Source organism: Scyliorhinus torazame, chromosome 15 (genome assembly GCF_047496885.1).
Source record: "Scyliorhinus torazame isolate Kashiwa2021f chromosome 15, sScyTor2.1, whole genome shotgun sequence".
Taxonomy (NCBI): Eukaryota; Metazoa; Chordata; class Chondrichthyes; order Carcharhiniformes; family Scyliorhinidae; genus Scyliorhinus; species Scyliorhinus torazame.
In genome coordinates this window covers 211,262,518-211,280,952 of record NC_092721.1, presented here as the reverse complement: position 1 = coordinate 211,280,952, position 18,435 = coordinate 211,262,518, and the positions used below count along the sequence as shown (strand labels likewise).

Below are 18,435 nucleotides of genomic sequence, written 5' to 3'. Positions count from 1 at the left end.
ATAGGGAGTCCTTCTCGGGAGGGGCGCAGTGCGTCGGGAGTCCTCCTCGAGAGGGGGCAGAGCGTAGGGAATCCTCCTCGAGAGGGGGCAGTGCGTAGGGAGTCCTACTCGTGAGGGAGCAGTGCGTAGGGAGTCCTCGTCGAGAGGAGGCAGTGCGTAGGGAGTCCTCCTAGACGGGGCAGCGCGTAGGGAGTCCTCCTCGAGAGTGGGCAGTGCGTAGGGAGTCCTCCTCGGGATCGGGCAGGGCGTAGGGACTCATCCTCGGGAGGGGGCAGTGTATAGGGAGTCCTCCTCGAGACTGGGCAGTGCGTAGGGAGTCGTCCTCGGGAGGGGGCAGTGCGTATGGAGTCCTCCTCGAGAGGGGGCAGTGCATACGGAGTCCTCCTCGAGAGGGGGCAGTGCGTACGGAGTCCTTCTCGGGAGGGGGGCAGTGCGTCGGGAGTCCTCCTCGAGAGGGGGCAGAGCGTAGGGAATCCTCCTCGAGAAGGGGTAGTGCGTAGGGAGTCCTCCTCGAGAGGGGGCAGTGCGTAGGGAGTCCTTCTCGGGAGGGGGGCAGTGCGTCGGGAGTCCTCCTCGAGCGGGGGCAGTGCGTAGGGAGTCCTCCTCGAGAAGGGGCAGTGCGTAGGGAGTCCTCCTTGAGAGGGGGCAGTGTGTAGGGAGTCCTCCTCGAGAGGGGGCAGTGCGTAGGGAGTCCTCCGAGAGGGGGTAGTGCGTAGGGAGTCCTCCTCGAGAGGGGGCAGTGCGTAGGGAGTCCTCCTTGAGAGGGGGCAGTGCGTAGGGAGTCCTCCTCGAGAGGGAGCAGTGCATAGGGAGTCCTCCTCGGGAGGGGGCAGTGCATAGGGAGTCCTCCTCGAGAGGGGTCAGTGCGTAGGAAGTCCTCCTCGAGAGGGGGCAGTGCGTAGGGAGTCCTCCTCCAGATAGGGCAGGGCGTAGGGAGTCGTCCTCGGGAGGGGGCAGTGCATAGGGAGTCCTCCTCGAGAGGGGGCAGTGCGTAGGGAGTCCTTCTCGGGAGGGGGGCAGTGCGTCGGGAGTCCTCCTCGAGTGGGGGCAGAGCGTAGGGAATCCTCCTCGAGAGGGGGCAGTGCGTAGGGAGTCCTACTCGTGAGGGAGCAGTGCGTAGGGAGTCCTCCGCTAGAGGGGGCAGTGCGTAGGGAGTCCTCCTAGAGGGGGCAGCGCGTAGGGAGTCCTCCTCGAGAGGGGGCAGTGCGTCGGGAGTCCTCCTCGGGATCGGGCAGGGCGTAGGGACTCATCCTCGGGAGGGGGCAGTGTATAGGGAGTCCTCCTCGAGACTGGGCAGTGCGTAGGGAGTCGTCCTCGGGAGGGGGCAGTGCGTATGGAGTCCTCCTCGAGAGGGGGCAGTGCATACGGAGTCCTCCTCGAGAGGGGGCAGTGCGTAGGGAGTCCTTCTCGGGAGGGGGGCAGTGTGTCGGGAGTCCTCCTCGAGAGGGGGCAGAGCGTAGGGAATCCTCCTCGAGAAGGGGTAGTGCGTAGGGAGTCCTCCTCGAGCGGGGGCAGTGCGTAGGGAGTCCTCCTCGAGAAGGGGCAGTGCGTAGGGAGTCCTCCTTGAGAGGGGGCAGTGTGTAGGGAGTCCTCCTCGAGAGGGGGCAGTGCGTAGGGAGTCCTCCGAGAGGGGGTAGTGCGTAGGGAGTCCTCCTCGAGAGGGGGCAGTGCGTAGGGAGTCCTCCTTGAGAGGGGGCAGTGCGTAGGGAGTCCTCCTCGAGAGGGAGCAGTGCATAGGGAGTCCTCCTCGGGAGGGGGCAGTGCATAGGGAGTCCTCCTCGAGAGGGGTCAGTGCGTAGGGAGTCCTCCTCGAGAGGGGGCAGTGCGTAGGGAGTCCTCCTCGGGATAGCCCAGTGCGTAGTGAGTCCTCCTCGAGATGGGGCAATGCGTCGGGAATCGTCCTCGGGAGGGGGCAGTGCGTAGGGAGTCCTCCTCGAGAGGGGGCAGTGCGTAGGGAGTCCTCCTCGAGAGGGGGCAGTGCGTAGGGAGTCCTTCTCGGGAGGGGGGCAGTGCGTCGGGAGTCCTCCTCGAGAAGGCGCAGTGAGTAGGGAGTCCTCCTTGAGAGGGAGCAGTGTGTAGGGAGTCCTCCTCGAGAGGGGGCAGTGCGTAGGGAGTCCTCCGAGAGGGGGCAGTGCATAGGGAGTCCTCCTCGGGATAGGGCAGGGCATAGGGAGTCGTCCTCGAGAGGGGGCAGTGTGTAGGGAGTCCTCCTCGAGAGGGGGCAGTGCGTAGGGCGTCCTCCTCGAGAGGGGGCAGTGCGTAGGGAGTCCTTCTCGGGAGGGGGGCAGTGCGTCGGGAGTCCTCCTCGAGAAGGGGCAGTGAGTAGGGAGTCCTCCTTGAGAGGGAGAAGTGTGTAGGGAGTCCTCCTCGAGAGGGGGCAGTGCGTAGGGAGTCCTCCGAGAGGGGGCAGTGCATAGGGAGTCCTCCTCGGGATAGGGCAGGGCATAGGGAGTCGTCCTCGAGAGGGGGCAGTGTGTAGGGAGTCCTCCTCGAGAGGGGGCAGTGTGTAGGGAGTCCTCCTCGAGAGGGGGCAGTGCGTAGGGAGTCCTCCTCGAGAGGGGGCAGTGCATAGGGAGTCCTCCTCGGGATAGGGCAGGGCGTAGGGAGTCGTCCTCGGGAGGGGGCAGTGCATAGGGAGTCCTCCTCGAGAGGGGGCAGTGCGTAGGGAGTCCTCCTCGAGAGGAGGCAGTGCGTAGTGAGTCCTTCTCGGGAGGGGGGCAGTGCGTCGGGAGTTCTCCTCGAGAGGGGGCAGAGCGTAGGCAACCCTCCTCGAGAGGGGGCAGTGCGTATGGAGTCCTCCTCCTGAGGGAGCAGTGCGTAGGGAGTCCTCCTCAAGAGAGGGCAGTGCATAGGGAGTCCTCCTCGAGAGGGGGCAGTGCATAGGGAGTCCTCCTCGAGAGGGGGCAGTGCGTAGGGAGTCCTCCTCGAGAACAGGAGCAGCAGACCGAGAGATCTGCGGTGCGGCAACCGAAAAGGAAAGAGTCGAATTGGACCCCACCGGAAGGCCGCTGCCTTAGACTTGACATGTATGCTCAAGCCGTCAGGAGTCGCGTCAATGCCAGATTCATCAGTCGCATTCACAAGACAGCCCCGAACGTAAGCCAAGCACAACGCAATGCCATCCGCGCTCTCAAGACCAACCGCAGCATCGTCATCAAACCAGCAGACAAAGGGGGGGCCACTGTCGTACTGAACAGAACGGACTACTGCAAAGAAGTATACCGACAACTGAACAACCAAGAACACTACAGACAGTTACCCGCAGATCCGACCAAGGAACACATCCGCCAACTTAACAGACTGATCAAGACCTTGGATCCAGATCTTTAGAGCACCCTACGTGCTCTCATCCCACGTACTCCCCGCATTGGAGATCTCTACTGTCTCCCGAAAATACATAAGGCCAACACACCAGGCCGCCCTATCGTTTCAGGCAATGGGACCCTGTGTGAGAACCTCTCTGGCTACATCGAGGGCATCTTGAAACCCATCGTACAAGGTACACCCAGCTTCTGTTGCGACACGACGGACTTCCTACAGAAACTCAGCACCCATGGACCAGTTGAACCAGGAACATTCCTCGTCACAATGGACGTCTCGGCACTCTACACCAGCATCCCCCATGACGACGGCATTGCTGCAACAGCCTCAGTACTCAACACCGACAACTGCCAATCTCCAGACGCAATTCTGCAACTCATCCGCTTCATTCTGGATCACAACGTCTTCACCTTCGACAACAAGTTCTTCATCCAGACGCACGGAACAGCCATGGGGACCAAATCCGCACCCCAATACGCCAACATCTTCATGCACAAGTTTGAACAGGACCTACTCACCGCACAGGACCTTCAACCGACGTTATACACCAGATACATCGATGACATTTTTTTCCTTTGGACCCACGGCGAAGAATCACTGAAACGACTACACGATGACATTAATAAGTTCCATCCAACCATCAGACTCACCATGGACTACTCTCCAAAATCAGTTGCATTCTTGGACACACTCGTCTCCATCAAGGACAGTCACCTCAGCACTTCGCTTTACCGCAAACCCACGGATAACCTCATGATGCTCCACTTCTCCAGCTTCCACCCTAAACACATTAAAGAAGCCATCCCCTATGGACAAGCGCTCCGTATACACAGGATCTGCTCAGACGAGGAGCAGCGTAACAGACATCTACAGACGTTGAAAGATGCCCTCGTACGAACGGGATATGGCACTCGACTCATCGATCGACAGTTCCAACGCGCCACAGCGAAAAACCGGACCGACCTCCTCAGAAGACAAACATGGGACACAACCGACAGAATACCCTTCGTCGTCCAGTACTTCCCCGGAGCGGAGAAACTACGTCATCTTCTTCACAGCCTTCAACACGTCATTGATGACGATGAACATCTTGCCAAGGTCATCCCCACACCCCCACTACTTGCCTTCAAACAACCGCGCAACCTCAAACGAACCATTGTTTGCAGCAAACTACCCAGTCTTCAGAACAGTGACCACCGACACCACACAACATGGCAATCTCTGCAAGACGTGCCAGATCATCGACATGGATACCACTATTACACGTGAGAACACCACCCACCAGGTACGCGGTACATACTCGTGCGACTCGGCCAACGTTGTCTACCTCATACGCTGCAGGAAAGGATGTCCCGAAGCGTGGTACATTGGCGAGACCATGCAGACGCTGCGACAACGAATGAACGGACATCGCGCAACAATCACCAGGCAGGAATGTTCCCTTCCAGTCGGGGAACACTTCAGCAGTCAAGGGCATTCAGCCTCTGATCTCCGGGTAAGCGTTCTCCAAGGCGGCCTTCAGGACCCGCGACAACGCAGAATCGCCGAGCAGAAACTTATAGCCAAGTTCCGCACACATGAGTGCGGCCTCAACCGGGACCTGGGATTCATGTCACATTACATTCATCCCCCACCATCTGGCCTGCGAAATCCTACCAACTGTCCTGGCTTGGTACAATTCACACCTCTTTAACCTGGGGTTACCCCATCTCTGGATCTGTAAAGATTTAATCACCTGCTAATGCTCGCATTCCTAGCATTGTTTGGCATCTTTGAATTTGTCTATATATGTGTTTCTGGAACAGACCTCTTCATTCCCCTGAGGAAGGAGCAGCGCTCCGAAAGCTAGTGACATCGAAACAAACCTGTTGGACTTTAACCTGGTGTTGTAAGACTTCGTACTGTGCTCACCCCAGTCCAACGCCGGCATCTCCACATCCTCGAGAAGGGGCAGTGCGTAGGGAGTCCTCCTTGAGAGGGGGCAGTGTGTAGGGAGTCCTCCTAGAGAGGGGGCAGTGCGTAGGGAGTCCTCCGAGAGGGGGCAGTGCGTAGGGAGTCCTCCTCGAGAGGGGGCAGTGCGTAGGGAGTCCTCCTCGAGAGGGGGCAGTGCGTAGGGAGTCCTCCTCGAGAGGGGGCAGTGCGTAGGGAGTCCTCCTCGAGAGGGAGCAGTGCATAGGGAGTCCTCCTCGGGAGGGGGCAGTGCATGGGAGTCCTCCTCGAGAGGGGTCAGTGCGTAGGGAGTCCTCCTCGAGAGGGGGCAGTGCTTCGGGAGTCATCCTCGGGATAGGGCAGTGCGTAGGGAGTCCTCCTCGAGAGGGGGCAGTGCGTAGGGAGTCCTCCTCGAGAGGGGGCAGTGCATAGGGAGTCCTCCTTGGGATAGCGCAGTGCGTAGGGAGTCCTCCACGAGAGGGGCCAGTGCGTAGGTAGTCCTACTCGGGAGGGGGCAATGCGTAGGGAGTCCTCCTCGAGAGGGGGCAGTGCGTAGGGAGTCCTCCTCGGGATAGGGCAGTGCGTAGGGAATCCTCCTCGAGAGGGGGCAGTGCGTAGGGAGTGCTCCTCGTGAGGGAGCAGTGCGTAGGGAGTCCTCCTCGAGAGAGGGCAGTGCATAGGGAGTCCTCCTCGAGAGGGGGCAGTGCGTAGGGAGTCCTCCTCGAGAAGGGCAGCACGGTAGCATTGTGGATAGCACAATTGATTCACAGCTCCAGGGTCCCAGGTTCGATTCCCAGCTTGGGTCACTGTCTGTGCGGAGTCTGCACATCCACCCCGTGTGTGCGTGGGTTTCCTCCGGGTGCTCCGGTTTCCTCCCACAGTCCAAAGATGTGCAGGTTAGGTGGATTGGCCATGATAAATTGCCCTTAGTGTCCAAAATTGCCCTTAGTGTTGGGTGGGATTACTGGGTTATGGGGATAGGGTGGAGGTGTTGACCTTGGGTAGGGTGCTCTTTCCAAGAGCCGGTGCAGACTCGATGGGCCGAATGGCCTCCTTCTGCACTGTAAATTCTATGATAATCTATGAAGGGGCAGTGCGTAGGGAGTCCTCCTTGAGAGGGGGCAGTGTGTAGGGAGTCCTTCTCGAGAGGGGGCAGTGTGTAGGGAGTCCTCCGAGAGGGGGCAGTGCGTAGGGAGTCCTCCTCGAGAGGGGGCAGTGCGTAGGGAGTCCTCCTCGAGAGGGGGCAGTGCGTAGGGAGTCCTCCTCGGGGGGAGGGGGCAGTGCATAGGGAGTCCTCCTCGAGAGGGGTCAGTGCGTAGGGAGTCCTCCTTGAGAGGGGGCAGTGCGTAGGGAGTCCTCCTCGGGATAGGGCAGTGCGTAGGGAGTCCTCCTCGAGAGGAGGCAGTGCGTAGGTAGTCCTACTCGGGAGGGGGCAATGCGTAGGGAGTCCTCCTCGAGGGGTGGCAGTGCGTAGGGTGTCCTCCTCGAGAGGGGGCAGTGCGTAGGGAGTCCTCCTGGGGAGGGGGCAGTGCGTAGTGAGTCCTCCTCGAGAGGGGGCAGTGCGTAGGGAGTCCTCCGAGAGGGGGCAGTGCATAGGGAGTCCTCCTCGGGATAGGGCAGGGCATAGGGAGTCGTCCTCGAGAGGGGGCAGTGTGTAGGGAGTCCTCCTCGAGAGGGGGCAGTGCGTAGGGCGTCCTCCTCGAGAGGGGGCAGTGCGTAGGGAGTCCTTCTCGGGAGGGGGGCAGTGCGTCGGGAGTCCTCCTCGAGAAGGGGCAGTGAGTAGGGAGTCCTCCTTGAGAGGGAGAAGTGTGTAGGGAGTCCTCCTCGAGAGGGGGCAGTGCGTAGGGAGTCCTCCGAGAGGGGGCAGTGCATAGGGAGTCCTCCTCGGGATAGGGCAGGGCATAGGGAGTCGTCCTCGAGAGGGGGCAGTGTGTAGGGAGTCCTCCTCGAGAGGGGGCAGTGTGTAGGGAGTCCTCCTCGAGAGGGGGCAGTGCGTAGGGAGTCCTCCTCGAGAGGGGGCAGTGCATAGGGAGTCCTCCTCGGGATAGGGCAGGGCGTAGGGAGTCGTCCTCGGGAGGGGGCAGTGCATAGGGAGTCCTCCTCGAGAGGGGGCAGTGCGTAGGGAGTCCTCCTCGAGAGGAGGCAGTGCGTAGTGAGTCCTTCTCGGGAGGGGGGCAGTGCGTCGGGAGTTCTCCTCGAGAGGGGGCAGAGCGTAGGCAACCCTCCTCGAGAGGGGGCAGTGCGTATGGAGTCCTCCTCCTGAGGGAGCAGTGCGTAGGGAGTCCTCCTCAAGAGAGGGCAGTGCATAGGGAGTCCTCCTCGAGAGGGGGCAGTGCATAGGGAGTCCTCCTCGAGAGGGGGCAGTGCGTAGGGAGTCCTCCTCGAGAACAGGAGCAGCAGACCGAGAGATCTGCGGTGCGGCAACCGAAAAGGAAAGAGTCGAATTGGACCCCACCGGAAGGCCGCTGCCTTAGACTTGACATGTATGCTCAAGCCGTCAGGAGTCGCGTCAATGCCAGATTCATCAGTCGCATTCACAAGACAGCCCCGAACGTAAGCCAAGCACAACGCAATGCCATCCGCGCTCTCAAGACCAACCGCAGCATCGTCATCAAACCAGCAGACAAAGGGGGGGCCACTGTCGTACTGAACAGAACGGACTACTGCAAAGAAGTATACCGACAACTGAACAACCAAGAACACTACAGACAGTTACCCGCAGATCCGACCAAGGAACACATCCGCCAACTTAACAGACTGATCAAGACCTTGGATCCAGATCTTTAGAGCACCCTACGTGCTCTCATCCCACGTACTCCCCGCATTGGAGATCTCTACTGTCTCCCGAAAATACATAAGGCCAACACACCAGGCCGCCCTATCGTTTCAGGCAATGGGACCCTTTGTGAGAACCTCTCTGGCTACATCGAGGGCATCTTGAAACCCATCGTACAAGGTACACCCAGCTTCTGTTGCGACACGACGGACTTCCTACAGAAACTCAGCACCCATGGACCAGTTGAACCAGGAACATTCCTCGTCACAATGGACGTCTCGGCACTCTACACCAGCATCCCCCATGACGACGGCATTGCTGCAACAGCCTCAGTACTCAACACCGACAACTGCCAATCTCCAGACGCAATTCTGCAACTCATCCGCTTCATTCTGGATCACAACGTCTTCACCTTCGACAACAAGTTCTTCATCCAGACGCACGGAACAGCCATGGGGACCAAATCCGCACCCCAATACGCCAACATCTTCATGCACAAGTTTGAACAGGACCTACTCACCGCACAGGACCTTCAACCGACGTTATACACCAGATACATCGATGACATTTTTTTCCTTTGGACCCACGGCGAAGAATCACTGAAACGACTACACGATGACATTAATAAGTTCCATCCAACCATCAGACTCACCATGGACTACTCTCCAAAATCAGTTGCATTCTTGGACACACTCGTCTCCATCAAGGACAGTCACCTCAGCACTTCGCTTTACCGCAAACCCACGGATAACCTCATGATGCTCCACTTCTCCAGCTTCCACCCTAAACACATTAAAGAAGCCATCCCCTATGGACAAGCGCTCCGTATACACAGGATCTGCTCAGACGAGGAGCAGCGTAACAGACATCTACAGACGTTGAAAGATGCCCTCGTACGAACGGGATATGGCACTCGACTCATCGATCGACAGTTCCAACGCGCCACAGCGAAAAACCGGACCGACCTCCTCAGAAGACAAACATGGGACACAACCGACAGAATACCCTTCGTCGTCCAGTACTTCCCCGGAGCGGAGAAACTACGTCATCTTCTTCACAGCCTTCAACACGTCATTGATGACGATGAACATCTTGCCAAGGTCATCCCCACACCCCCACTACTTGCCTTCAAACAACCGCGCAACCTCAAACGAACCATTGTTTGCAGCAAACTACCCAGTCTTCAGAACAGTGACCACCGACACCACACAACATGGCAATCTCTGCAAGACGTGCCAGATCATCGACATGGATACCACTATTACACGTGAGAACACCACCCACCAGGTACGCGGTACATACTCGTGCGACTCGGCCAACGTTGTCTACCTCATACGCTGCAGGAAAGGATGTCCCGAAGCGTGGTACATTGGCGAGACCATGCAGACGCTGCGACAACGAATGAACGGACATCGCGCAACAATCACCAGGCAGGAATGTTCCCTTCCAGTCGGGGAACACTTCAGCAGTCAAGGGCATTCAGCCTCTGATCTCCGGGTAAGCGTTCTCCAAGGCGGCCTTCAGGACCCGCGACAACGCAGAATCGCCGAGCAGAAACTTATAGCCAAGTTCCGCACACATGAGTGCGGCCTCAACCGGGACCTGGGATTCATGTCACATTACATTCATCCCCCACCATCTGGCCTGCGAAATCCTACCAACTGTCCTGGCTTGGTACAATTCACACCTCTTTAACCTGGGGTTACCCCATCTCTGGATCTGTAAAGATTTAATCACCTGCTAATGCTCGCATTCCTAGCATTGTTTGGCATCTTTGAATTTGTCTATATATGTGTTTCTGGAACAGACCTCTTCATTCCCCTGAGGAAGGAGCAGCGCTCCGAAAGCTAGTGACATCGAAACAAACCTGTTGGACTTTAACCTGGTGTTGTAAGACTTCGTACTGTGCTCACCCCAGTCCAACGCCGGCATCTCCACATCCTCGAGAAGGGGCAGTGCGTAGGGAGTCCTCCTTGAGAGGGGGCAGTGTGTAGGGAGTCCTCCTAGAGAGGGGGCAGTGCGTAGGGAGTCCTCCGAGAGGGGGCAGTGCGTAGGGAGTCCTCCTCGAGAGGGGGCAGTGCGTAGGGAGTCCTCCTCGAGAGGGGGCAGTGCGTAGGGAGTCCTCCTCGAGAGGGGGCAGTGCGTAGGGAGTCCTCCTCGAGAGGGAGCAGTGCATAGGGAGTCCTCCTCGGGAGGGGGCAGTGCATGGGAGTCCTCCTCGAGAGGGGTCAGTGCGTAGGGAGTCCTCCTCGAGAGGGGGCAGTGCTTCGGGAGTCATCCTCGGGATAGGGCAGTGCGTAGGGAGTCCTCCTCGAGAGGGGGCAGTGCGTAGGGAGTCCTCCTCGAGAGGGGGCAGTGCATAGGGAGTCCTCCTTGGGATAGCGCAGTGCGTAGGGAGTCCTCCACGAGAGGGGCCAGTGCGTAGGTAGTCCTACTCGGGAGGGGGCAATGCGTAGGGAGTCCTCCTCGAGAGGGGGCAGTGCGTAGGGAGTCCTCCTCGGGATAGGGCAGTGCGTAGGGAATCCTCCTCGAGAGGGGGCAGTGCGTAGGGAGTGCTCCTCGTGAGGGAGCAGTGCGTAGGGAGTCCTCCTCGAGAGAGGGCAGTGCATAGGGAGTCCTCCTCGAGAGGGGGCAGTGCGTAGGGAGTCCTCCTCGAGAAGGGCAGCACGGTAGCATTGTGGATAGCACAATTGATTCACAGCTCCAGGGTCCCAGGTTCGATTCCCAGCTTGGGTCACTGTCTGTGCGGAGTCTGCACATCCACCCCGTGTGTGCGTGGGTTTCCTCCGGGTGCTCCGGTTTCCTCCCACAGTCCAAAGATGTGCAGGTTAGGTGGATTGGCCATGATAAATTGCCCTTAGTGTCCAAAATTGCCCTTAGTGTTGGGTGGGATTACTGGGTTATGGGGATAGGGTGGAGGTGTTGACCTTGGGTAGGGTGCTCTTTCCAAGAGCCGGTGCAGACTCGATGGGCCGAATGGCCTCCTTCTGCACTGTAAATTCTATGATAATCTATGAAGGGGCAGTGCGTAGGGAGTCCTCCTTGAGAGGGGGCAGTGTGTAGGGAGTCCTTCTCGAGAGGGGGCAGTGTGTAGGGAGTCCTCCGAGAGGGGGCAGTGCGTAGGGAGTCCTCCTCGAGAGGGGGCAGTGCGTAGGGAGTCCTCCTCGAGAGGGGGCAGTGCGTAGGGAGTCCTCCTCGGGGGGAGGGGGCAGTGCATAGGGAGTCCTCCTCGAGAGGGGTCAGTGCGTAGGGAGTCCTCCTTGAGAGGGGGCAGTGCGTAGGGAGTCCTCCTCGGGATAGGGCAGTGCGTAGGGAGTCCTCCTCGAGAGGAGGCAGTGCGTAGGTAGTCCTACTCGGGAGGGGGCAATGCGTAGGGAGTCCTCCTCGAGGGGTGGCAGTGCGTAGGGTGTCCTCCTCGAGAGGGGGCAGTGCGTAGGGAGTCCTCCTGGGGAGGGGGCAGTGCGTAGTGAGTCCTCCTCGAGAGGGGGCAGTGCGTAGGGAGTCCTCCTCGAGATAGGGCAGTGCGTAGGAAATCCTCCTCGAGAGGGGGCAGTGCATAGGGAGTCCTCCTCGAGAGGGGGCAGTGCGTAGGGAGTCCTCCTCGAGATAGGGCAGTGCGTAGGAAATCCTCCTCGAGAGGGGGCAGTGCATAGGGAGTCCTCCTCGAGAGGGGGCAGTGCATAGGGAGTTTTCCTCGGGATAGGGCAGTGCGTAGGGAGTCCTCCTCGAGAGGGGGCAGTGTGTAGGTAGTCCTACTCGGGAGGGGGCAATGCGTAGGGAGTCCTCCTCGAGAGAGGGCAGTGCCTAGGGAGTCCTCCTCGAGAGGGGGCAGTGCGTAGGGAGTCCTCCTGGGGAGGGGGCAGTGCGTAGGGAGTCCTCCTCGTGAGTGGGCAGTGCATAGAGAGTCCTCCTCGAGAGGGGGCAGGGCGGAGGGAGTCCTCCTTGAGGGGGCAGTGCGGAGGGAGTCCTCCTTGAGGGGGCAGTGCGGAGGGAGTCCTCCTCGAGAGGGGACAGTGCATAGAGAGTCCTCCTCGAGAGGGGGCAGTGCGTAGGGAGTCCTCCTCGAGAGGGGGCAGTGCGTGACCTGATCATAGGAAATGAAGCCTTGCAGTTGGTCACCGTATCAGCGGGCAGCATTTTGGGGATAGTGACCGTAATTCTGGAATTTCCAAAGTCATCACGGATAGGGATAAGGATAGTCCAGGAATTAAGTGTGAGAATTTGCGGGGGGGAAAGGCTGATTTCAATATAATTGGACAGGATCTGGCAAATGTAACCTGGGAGCAGCTACCTGCAGGTAGAGCTACATCTGGAAAGTGACAATGAAAGAAATAGTGAGAGTTCAGGGCCAACGTGTTCCTCTGAGAGTGGAAGACGAGGGGGGCAAGTCCAGGGAACCTTGCATCTCCAAGGATATCGAGGGTTTGATAAAGAAAAAAAAGGAAGCATATTCTAGATATAGAGCAATGACAACAGGCCCAGCCTCGGCCCGTCAGACGTACAGAGAGTGCAGCGGGGGGGGGGGGGGGGGGGGGGGGGGGGGGGGGGGGGGGGGGGGGGCGTGTGCTTACACAATAATTTGGGAGGGCAAAGGGCAACCACAAAATATAATTGGCAGATCAAGGAAAACCCCAAGGCATTTTATAAGCGAATTAAGAACAAAAGCATGAGCGGGGAAAGAGTGGGGCCCATTCGGGACCAAAGGGGAATCCGTGCACGGAGCCAGAGATCGTGGGCAAGGTCTGAAATGAACATTTTTCATCTGTAATCACTCAGGAGAAACACATGGTAGCTGTTGATTTGAGTTGGTGACGATGAAGGTCCAGAGCAGGTTAAGATTAATAAGGATGAGGTGTGGTAGTCACCACTGTTGTATTATATTGTATATGCTGGACTGCATACGAGGGTATTACGGTAAGGCCCCTGTACTACAGGTGCGGGGGTAGATCCCTGCCTGCTGGCTCCGCCCAGTAGGCGGAGTATAAATGTGTGTGCTCTCCGAACTGCAGCCATTTTGGTAGCAGCTACAGGAGGCCACACATCTCTGTGTAATAAAGCCTCGATTACTCTCTACTCTCGTCTCGTCGTAATTGATAGAGCATCATGAGGTATTAGATGTTTCAGCGGGTATACAGATGCATAAATCCCCAGGGTTTGATGAGGTGCATCCCAGGCTGCTATGGGAAGCAGGAGGCTGGGGCCCCGGCGGAGATATTTAAATCTTCACAGGCCACAGGGGAAGTTTCAGATGACTTGAGAATAGCTAATGTTGGACCTTTATTCAAGAAGGGCAGCAGGGAGAAGCCAGGAAATTATACACCAGTTAGTCTAACGTCACTGGTCGGGAAATTATTGGAACTAATTCTGAGGGACAGGATTAATCAACACTTTCAAAGCAGGGATTGATCAGGGATCGTCAGCATGGATTTAATGGAAGGCAGGTGATTGATAAAGCAGCTGAAGATGGCTGGGCCGAGGACACTACCCTGAAGAACCCCTGCAGTGATGTCCTGGAGCTGAGATGATTGACCTCCAACCACCACAACCATCTTCCTTTGTGCCGGGTATGCCTCTAACCAGCGGAGAGTTTTCCCCCTGATTCCCATTGACTCCAGTTTAGCTCGGGCTCCTTGATGCCACACTCGGTCAAATGCTGCCTTGATGTCGAGGGCAGTCACTCTCACCTCATCTCCGGCATTCAGCTCTTTTGTCCATGTTTGAACCGAGGCTGTAATGAAGTCAGGAGCTGAGTGACCCTGGCAGAACCCAAACTGAGGGTCCGTGAGCAGGTTATTGCTGAGTAAGTGCCGCTTGATAGCACTGTTGATGACTCCTTCCATCACTTTGATGATGGAGAGGACACTGGGGGGTAATTGGCTGGGTTGGATTTGTCCTGTTTCTCGTGTACAGGACACACCTGGGCAATTTTCCACATTGCCGAGTAGATGCCAGTGTTGTAGCTGCACTGGAACAGCTTGGCTAGGGGTGCGGTAAGTTCTGGAGCACAAGTCTTCAGTCCTATTGCTGGGATATTGTCAGGGCCCAGAGCCTTTGCAGTGTCCAGTACCTTCAGCTGCTTCTTGATATCATGTGGAGTGAATCGTATTGACTGAAGACTGACATCTGTAAAAGGTTAGTTAAGGAAAAAGTGGGACCTATTAGAGATGAAGAAGGGAACTTTTGTGTAGATGCAGAGGCCGTGGGAAGGGGTATAAATGGATATTTTGTCTGTGTGTTTACAAAGGAAATGGATGATGCAGATATAGTCGTCCAGGAGGAACACTGTGAGATACTGGATGGGATAGTCATAGAGAGAGAGGAAGTACTCAAAGGATTGGAATTCTTGAAATTTGATAAGTCGCCAGGGCCAGATGGATTGTTTCCGAGGCTACTGAAGGAGGTCAGGGAGGAGATAGCAGATGCTCTGAGGATGATTTTCCAATCTTCAGTAGATACAGTGGAGGTACCAGAGGACTGGAGAAATGCAAACGTGGTTCCATTGTTTAAAAAGGGATGGAAGGAAATGCCGAACAATTATAGACCGGTTAGTCTAACGTCAGTGGTGGGCAAATGAGTAGAATCAATCCTGAGAGATAGGATTAACTGTCACAGAGAAACGCATGGACTAGTCAGGGATAGTCAGCATGGATTTGTTAAAGGAAGGTCTTGCCTTGCAAATTTGATTGGATTCTTTGAGGAAGTGACAAGAAGGTAGTGCAGTGGATGTGGTGTACATGGATTTTAGCAAGGCGTTTGTTAAAATCCCACTTGGCAGGTTAGTCAAAAAAGTAAAAGCCCTGGGATGCAAAGCAATGTGGCAAACTGGATAAAAAGTTGGCTTAGCAACTGTGGCAACATGTATGGGCGACTACTAAGGAGGGCTACCACCCGACTGGACGTAATGAGAGAGAAGAGGAAGGAAGACTTGGGGTTTGAAATTTGGTGGGGACTCTGGAGCAAAGCCCTGCACAGGGTCAACTCCACCTCCACATGCTAAGCCTAATGCAGCTAAAAGTGATGCACAGAGCCCACTTAACCAGAACCCAAATGAGCAGATTCTTCCCGGAGGCGGAGGACAAATGCGTGCCAAGGAGCTCGGCTAACCACGCCCACATGCTCTGGTCTTGCCCCAGACTTATCGGGTTTTGGAGAGCCTTCTTTGAGGAAATGTCCAGAGTGGTGGAGATGAGGGTGGAGCCATGCCCGGAAGTGGCGCTCTTCGGGGTATCAGAACAGCCAGGTCTCTTCATGGGAGGAGGGCCGATGCCCTTACCTTTGCCCCCTTGATTGCCCGCCGCAGAATCCTGCTCGGCTGGCGGTCAGTAGCACCACCCAAAGCTACAGGCTGGCTATCCCAGGTGCCGGAATTTCTTCAAATGGAGAAAATTAAATTCACCATCCGGGGATGGGAAGAGGGTTTCCACAAAATGTGGGAGCCATTAACCCAGATGTTCCGAGACCTGTTTGTAGCCAACAATGAGGAAGCCAAAGAAAAGGAGAGGGTAGTCACGATACAGTAAGGAGAGGGGTTGGGGGGGGGGGGGGGGAGACGTGGGAAACAAAGAGGCATGGCACCCATCCATGCCCAACAAATAAGAACACTGCAAGAAATTACTGTGAAAAGCCCCTCGTCGCCACATTCCGGCACCTGTTATACGGCATCACACCAACGCAATTGGAGCAGGGAACAAGAACAAACAAGGGAAGAAGGCAAACCAGGCTTCGGGGGGGGGGGGGGGGGTCAGGATGAAAACGGGGAGGGGGAACAGCGGACCCAGCCAGAACCAAAAGACTACTGGAAAAAGAAAAACAGGAAACTGTAACCCTTGTAAATAACATAAGACGACTGATGTAAATAATAATAATAATGAAAAACGCTTATTGTCACAAGTAGGCTTCAGTGAAGTTACTGTGAAAAGCCCCTAGTCGCCACATTCCGGCGCCTGTACGGGGAGGCCGGTACGGGAATTGCGCCGTGCGGCTGGCCTTGTTCTGCATTACAAGCCAGCTGTTTAGTCCACTGTGCTAAACCAGCCCAACTAAATAACAGAAGCAGACCGATGTATATATAATAATAATCATTATCTTTATTGTCACAAGTAGGCTTACATTAACACTGCAATGAAGTTACTGTGAAAAGCCCCTAGTCACCACATTCCGGCGCCTGTTCTGGTCACAGAGGGAGAATTCAGAATGTCCAAATTACCTAACAGCACGTCTTTCAGAACTTGTGGGAGGAAACCGGAGCACCCGGATGAAATCCACGGAGACACGGGGAGAATGTGCAGACTGGGTCCCGGAGTGTTACCCTGTGTCTCGGAGTGTTACCCCGGGTCCCGGAGTGTTACCCCGGGTCCCGGAGTGTTACCCCGGGTCTCGGAGTGTTACCCCGGGTCTCGGAGTGTTACTCTGGGTCTCGGAGTGTTACCCTGGGTCCCGGAGTGTTACTCTGGGTCTCGGAGTGTTCCCCTGGGTCCCGGAGTGTTACCCCGGGTCCCGGAGTGTTACTCTGGGTCTCAGAGTGTTCCCCTGGGTCCCGGAGTGTTCCCCTGGGTCCCGGAGTGTTACCCCGGGTCCCGGAGTGTTACCCCGGGTCCCGGAGTGTTACTCTGGGTCTCGGAGTGTTACCCTGGGTCTCAGAGTGTTCCCCTGGGTCCCGGAGTGTTACTCTGGGTCTCAGAGTGTTCCCCTGGGTCCCGGAGTGTTCCCCTGGGTCCCGGAGTGTTACCCCGAGTCCCGGAGTGTTACTCTGGGTCTCAGAGTGTTACCCTGGGTCCCGGAGTGTTCCCCTGGGTCTCGGAGTGTTACCCTGGGTCTCAGAGTGTTACCCTGGGTCCCGGAGTGTTACTCTGGGTCTCAGAGTGTTCCCCTGGGTCCCGGAGTGTTCCCCTGGGTCCCGGAGTGTTCCCCTGGGTCCCGGAGTGTTCCCCTGGGTCCCGGAGTGTTCCCCTGGGTTCCGGAGTGTTCCCCTGGGTCCCGGAGTGTTACCCCGGGTCCCGGAGTGTTACCCCGGGTCCCGGAGTGTTACTCTGGGTCTCAGAGTGTTCCCCTGGGTTCCGGAGTGTTACCCCGGGTCCCGGGGTGCTACTCTGGGCCTCTGGATTATTGCCCCTGTTGTGTGCCTTTCCCATTCTCAGGACATCTCAAAGCCAATTCAATATTTGACGCTGACTCGATGAAAAAACTAGGGACAAGGGAGCTTAAACATCAGCTGGCAAATTGAGACAGAAGTGCTGTAAAAATCTCTTTTATTCTGGGTAGTCACTTGGAATGAAGGAAACGCAGCAGCCAGTTTATATTCAGACGATCCCGATAAATATGATAATGAGCATGTAATCTAAATCTTGTGTTGTTGATTGAGGGATAAATATTAATGTGGACATTTGGGAGAACTCGTGTTCTTCTTTGAACAGTGCTACAGGGTACTTACATCTGCTTAAAAGGCAAACAAGGCTTTGTTCAAATGATGGCACATTCAGCAGCCTAGCACTCCCTCGGTATTACACTGGGAATGTCAGCCTCGCTTCTGTGTCAAAGTCAATGCAGTGGGAATTGGACCCACAAATTCCTGAGTAAAAAGCTGGAGCACGAGCCACTCAGTCACTGCCTGTCCCATAAGATGGAAGCACTCATTATTAATAAACAGAAAAGCAAGAACACTCAGAGCGTCAAGCAGCATAATCTCACGTCAGGTGAACACTTACCTTGCCAAATTCCTTCTCGAATTTCTTATGGGCAGCCTCGAGGTTGCGCAGCAGTAATGTGATATGAAATTCCTCATCACGGCATTGCGACAGGAGATCCAGAAATTCTGCTTTCGCTTTTCCGTAACGACTGAGCAATTGACTCCTTATCTGTAGCAGGTAAGGTTGGGATGTCAGAAAGTGTTTCAATGCAGCTTTAGCAAGCAATTATTGCAGCAGATATGGAGTTTAAGACGAAGACGTGGGTGCGCAGGATGGATCCAGGCCCCAGAAGTGGACCGGAGGTGGCCATAGGGTCGGCAGACTGCTGAGGTGGGCTGGTTAAAAGGCCTGTCTCATTTCTGTAGGATGTTGTCCCAGTTGCTTGATTACATTGAGGCTCCCTTGCCCTCTCACCCTTCACCACCCCCACCCACTCAACTTCACCCCTGTATAGAGTTTATGTCCATAGTGTGCACTGGACAAATGGACATGTAAAAACCATGGGCGCGATTCTCCGACCCCCCCGTCGGGTCGGAGAATCGCCGGGGCTGGCGTGAATCTCGCCCCCACCGTGTCCTGAATTCTCTGCCACCAGAGAATCGGCGGGGGCGGGAGTCGTGCCGCGCCGGTCGACGGGCTCCCCCCGGCCCAAAGTCCCGCCGCTGTCAACCCTCGCCAGCCGGCGTGGATTGAACCACCTACCTTACCGGCAGGGACAGACGG

The 18,435-nt window shown here is 56.6% G+C and overlaps 1 protein-coding gene across 1 annotated transcript in view; it reads right to left on the bottom strand.

Annotated features, from left to right (window-relative positions):
• The window catches only part of LOC140391348 (dynein heavy chain domain-containing protein 1-like), a 479,751-nt gene that overhangs the window by 210,768 nt on the left and 250,548 nt on the right, over positions 1-18,435 (bottom strand). The window contains exon 9 of the mRNA XM_072475926.1: positions 17,731-17,880. Coding sequence (XP_072332027.1) covers positions 17,731-17,880 — 150 coding nt within the window. The remainder of the gene's footprint in view (positions 1-17,730; positions 17,881-18,435) is intronic.